The sequence below is a fragment of the Solanum pennellii genome, chromosome 10 (assembly GCF_001406875.1).
Source record: "Solanum pennellii chromosome 10, SPENNV200".
Classification (NCBI taxonomy): Eukaryota; Viridiplantae; Streptophyta; class Magnoliopsida; order Solanales; family Solanaceae; genus Solanum; species Solanum pennellii.
The window spans coordinates 3641784-3646868 of record NC_028646.1 but is presented as its reverse complement, the minus strand read 5'-3'; the positions used below and the strand labels follow the sequence as shown (position 1 = coordinate 3646868).

Here is a 5085-nt window from a genome sequence, read left to right as displayed (position 1 = left end):
GGTAATTGCACTTGTGGTCATGATGAATTTTATAAATTACAGTCTCAGATAGGAGATTCTTATATTGATAAATTACATCAAAGTTTTGAAGATTTACATTTTAAAATGATTTCTTCAGAAAATATTATTGAGCTTTTAAAAGATGTTTCAGATGAAAATCTTCGAAACAAGATTTTAAACATGGCTTCTTCAAAACCATCTTCTTCAACGAATTTTGAAAAACCAAAGAAGGAGGAAAAATCTTTTGAAAACTTTAATACTAGTTCTTATTCTATTCAAGAAGTTTTTACTAGACTTGAAAAGAAAAGACCAAGTATTATAAGAGATACTTCTTTGGATGATTTAAAACATGAGGTTGAAAACCTTAAAAGAGAAATTAAATCTTTAAAACAAAATCAATTGATTACTGATCATCATATTTCTCAATTAGAAAATAATATTTCTAATGAAAATGAAAATGATTCTATTTCTGAATCATATAGACTTAATGAAGAAGACAAAGGAGTTGATTGAAAATTTTGGCATTTGATCACATAACTAAGAGTTCATGATTCAAGGACACTATGTAATAAAAATGCAGATCTCGTTAGAGAAACTATTAGACATCTTTATGGATTTTTCTTAGACTTTCGAGGATAATACTATGAATTTACACGTCGACTGATGGCTAGCAACTAGCCTATTAACAAGGTTAAATGTTTATCGACAACTTTGAAATTAATTGGAGAGTCAAACATCAGAATAGTTTAATACATTCAAGTATAGGTAGAGGAACTTGGCTCAGCTTCTTATAGTGGGTGTCATCTGTTTCTTGCTTTTCAGTTTCTGGTTTGGTTTTTTGCTCGGTTGGTTAGAAAGAAAGTTCTAATTTCTAGCTTCTTAACTCTGTTACATCTACTACCAATAAGAGAAAATACTTATATATTATTTATATAAGTATTTCAAAGTATCGTAAAAATGATATTAAGGGCAAGTATAATGTACTTCACCGAATTTGCAGTGACCAAGTATAGAGTAAGGGCAACTATAGCAATATATCAAAAGTTTCGGTCAGCAACAAATAGGGTCTCTGTAATTGAATCGAAAATAAGAAGCATTTCTTTAATATCTTTATACTAGACAAGAGGCATAATATTCAGTAAGTCGAGGAGAGATAGCGACAATTTGCCAAATGAAAAATGGCTTCAGTTTTATCATAAACTTCCTCAAATAAAGTAGCCATAACACCATACTGCTTCGGTATATTCATAGCAGTGTCGGAGCCAAAGTTTTCGCTAAGGGGGTTCAACATATAAAGAAGTAAACACATTTTTACCTTGGATATACAATGTAATTGACTAGGATGAACACCCTTGCACCAACGTGGCTCCACCCCTGATTAACAGACACTAGTAAAGTCTACTATGCTTCAGAATAGGGTGCATTCAGATCAGTATGCTTTCACTGAAACCAACATTAGAAAACAAGAGAACCAATATACTGTGACCACTTTCACAGTTCTGAATACTAATTTACCTCCTCACTTTCTACAAATTAACATTTATACATAGGACAAAATTGGTATTCCATAGCATAACTTCCTCATGAACGAAACTAATGACTTCAGAACCCAAACATCATAAACCTAGAACTCAAAGACTACTACCATTTATGCTATTTCAGAAAACAAGAGTTACCATTTGCCACTAGAAGTCGATCAGACATAGTAAGAACTCGGAAAAAACAGCACAGTTACACAAGTGTTTAGAGTATTCAAAAAAGAGAGCAACATGGGAAACGTAAAGAAAGAAAATAAGTTTCAGAAGCTACTATAGATCCCAAAAACAAGATTTACTCATTTAATTCTCCCACTTAAGAAAGTTCCCAAAGGACCCTTCCTTCAAGGAGATACCTAAGTGGTTAAGAATAGGAAAAATATCTTGGGATCATAGTTTCAAATTCCCTCTGTAGCATATGAGCACATCTGCTCCAGTTTCAGTGAGCAAACTTACACAGCAACTGTGCTTGTGGGCTACAGTACGTAGCTCGACTGAATAGTTGAGGTGCAAGCCAACTAGGCAGGACACGACCATTACCAAATAATTAAAGCGAAAAGTAAAGCATAGAGCGTGATACCTCTCTAATCAAATCCAATAGAGCGTAAGCGACCCATTTACCAAATGAAATTTCAAGCTAATCCACTCAATTGATCAAGATTCCCACAGCAAACAAATTCATGGAACATGTAAAGGATAAAGCTTCAGTAAACTGAAACTGAAAAAACCATATTCATCACTTTCCCTAAATTCATACCACACCTACCAAACATTCCCCCCTACCCCTGAAAAGAGGGAAAATCAATAGCTTAATGAGTCATTAATCACTAATCTAAACGGTTTCTCACAATATAAAGACATAAGAACCTCGGGTTAATTCAACCTCAAAAGTCAGCTCTTTGATTCACTCGAAGCCTGGACCTAACTTAACCCCAAAAAAGCTACCTCTTTGAAGGAAGCTGAGCACACCACACACTACTCCAAATCAAGTAACTGCAAAATGAGAAACATAAATGGAAAAGAGAAAACTAACCTGATGGATTGGAGGATACATTGAATTAGTACAAACAGGGCATTCAAGAAGCTCATGGACACTCGTTGCTGGACGGATACTGTTATTATTTTTGTTATTGTTGTTATGGGGTGTCTTTGAAGAAGAAAACAACTGAGAATGTACTATCTCATTCACATCAATACCATCTAAAGATGGTATGCATTCAATGCTATCTGACTCCATTCATACACACACAGAGACACACAAAAATCAATTCTTGATTCAATAACCAAAAAAGGAAGAATTTTTATTTGTTGAATACTATGTTTTTGATGTATTTGTGGGTGAATAAGGAAAATATATTGATGGGTTTTGAAGATCAAACTATTCGTTTGATTTGAAAAATGAAGAGAGAGAAAAACAGGGGAGAAGAAGAAGAAGATGATGATGAAGAGATATGGGGGTTTTAACTTTTCTATTTGGGGAAGAAGGAATACAATATTTCTTTTTTTGTCTTCTTTTCTTATTTTGGACTTGTGGTGTGCTTGGTATTACATACAAGAAAAAAAAATGAAAAAATTTAGAAAAAAGAAATTTAAAAAATTTAAAAAGTGATATTTTATAATAATAAGTGACGAATCCAAAATGTTTATTGAGAAAGTTTAGAAAAAAGACTTAATATGTTTGTCCAATAATAAATTGTTTATTATTGACTTGACACAGAAATTATAAATGGAAGAATAATTTTACCATTTCACACTTTGAATATGATAAATACAACTTCTTGAAAAATGTAATAGGAGAATGGTTATAATTAATGGGAAGTATAAATTAGGAATTAAGTCTACAATTATTCATTAATTTTATAAAGTGAACAAATATTGTTGAACGTTTTAGTATAGTGGGTAAGTATTGTTGAACGAAGGGAGTAGATATCCAAAATAAGTAAGAAAGACATTTATTAATGAGAAAATGGTCTGATATACCCCTTAACTTTGTCATTTGGAGCTGATATACTCCTCTTTATGTAAGTGGTTCATATATGCTCTTACCGTTATACAAACGGCTCCATTTAACAGAAGTTTAAAAAATTAATTTTAAGTTTATATTTATTACTTTTAATTTTTTTTAAAAAATTATTTAGGTGTATATATGATTTTTTCTATCAAAGTTCAAGGTATATTTTAATTTTTTTCTTACATAAATTATTTTTGACTTCTTTTATTATAATTATTTGAGTTTCTTATTCTTATTTTATTTTTTTTCTTTCATTCATGATTTTTAAAGAAAAGAAATTTAACAATTATTTGTCAATATTATAATTTGATTGTTGTATTCGAAGAAAAAAATTTGGTCATCTACAATAAGTTTTACAAGAATATTAGTGAAACATAAATAAATTTGATTATCAAAACAATAATTCTAAATTAGTCATTGAAACAAAAAAAAATCAAAAAAAATATGTTTGACGAGGATTAAATTTACTCATATGGAATTATATTTTTATTAAAAAATAATAAAAAGTTAGATTAAAATATATTTTTTCCATTTTCGTTAGAGGAAAAGGGTATATGTGAGTCATTTATCCATAAGTAGGGGTATATATGAGTTACTTTCATAACAAGGGATATATCAGCTCTAAATGACAAAGTTGAAGGGTATATGAGTCCCTTTTCCCTTTATTAATTAGCAAAATAATTTTTTTTCTAATACCAAACACACTCTTATTCTATTTTGGTGTCAATTTTTATTTTTATTCTTTGACACTTTTTCTTTTAACATGTTTCAAAGATAATAAAGATTTGTTTTCATTTTAATTATTTAATTTCTTTTAGAGATAAATATACAAGAGTCCGGAGCCTAAATGGTATAAAATATTAACAAAAATTTCAAAACGTTATATAAAATTTTATATTAGCCAAAACGGCAAAATCGCTGGAACAACAGCGATTTCCTCCACCGGAAAAAGCAAAATTGCTATTTGCAAAATGTGATTTTAAAAAAAAAAATAAAAATTCAAATCGTCTAGGTAGCGATTTTCAAATTTTTTTTATAAAAAAATGGAAATCACTGCCTAGGCAGCAATTTTCTTTAAAAAAAATTGTTTTAAAGAAATTAAAATAGCTGCCTAGGCAACGATTTTTATTTTTAAAAAAAAAATTAAGAAAATCGCTGTCTAGGCAGCGATTAAAATTTTTTTTTAAGAAAATCGTAGGAAAAAACAAATTCATTGATTTTCAAATATTTTTTAAAAATTCAAATATATAGCTTATAAGAAAATATGCATTGTTTTAAAAAAATTAAGAACAAATAAGGTAACAAAAATATTTTCTTTCTAAAAAAAGATATTATATTGAATTTTAATTTAAATGATGTTTGAGTTCAAATAGAACTCTAACTTTTTAACCTCTTTTATTCATATTTCCACAATGTCATATAATGTTAATATTCATATTTTTTCAGGTGAGTTTACTACCTTCTTCATATTTTTTATTTTATTATAAATTTTCTTTTAAATTTTTTTTTTTTATTTTATTTTTAAAAAAAAAAATTATA

At 28.8% G+C, this 5085-nt stretch overlaps 1 protein-coding gene across 2 annotated transcripts in view; it reads right to left on the bottom strand.

Annotated features, from left to right (window-relative positions):
• LOC107032085 (E3 ubiquitin-protein ligase SINAT5-like) overlaps positions 1-3045 on the bottom strand; it is a 14752-nt gene extending 11707 nt beyond the window's left edge. Inside the window, exons 1-2 of one of the 2 annotated variants that reach the window (XM_027912034.1) lie at positions 2569-3045; positions 2116-2172 (exon numbers count right to left, since the gene is read on the bottom strand). In XM_027912034.1, the coding sequence (XP_027767835.1) occupies positions 2116-2172; positions 2569-2772 (261 nt within the window). In that variant the 5' untranslated portion in view covers positions 2773-3045. The remainder of the gene's footprint in view (positions 1-2115; positions 2173-2568) is intronic. The other variant, XM_015233663.2, reaches the window with a different exon arrangement.
• Positions 3046-5085: the final 2040 nt, after the last annotated feature.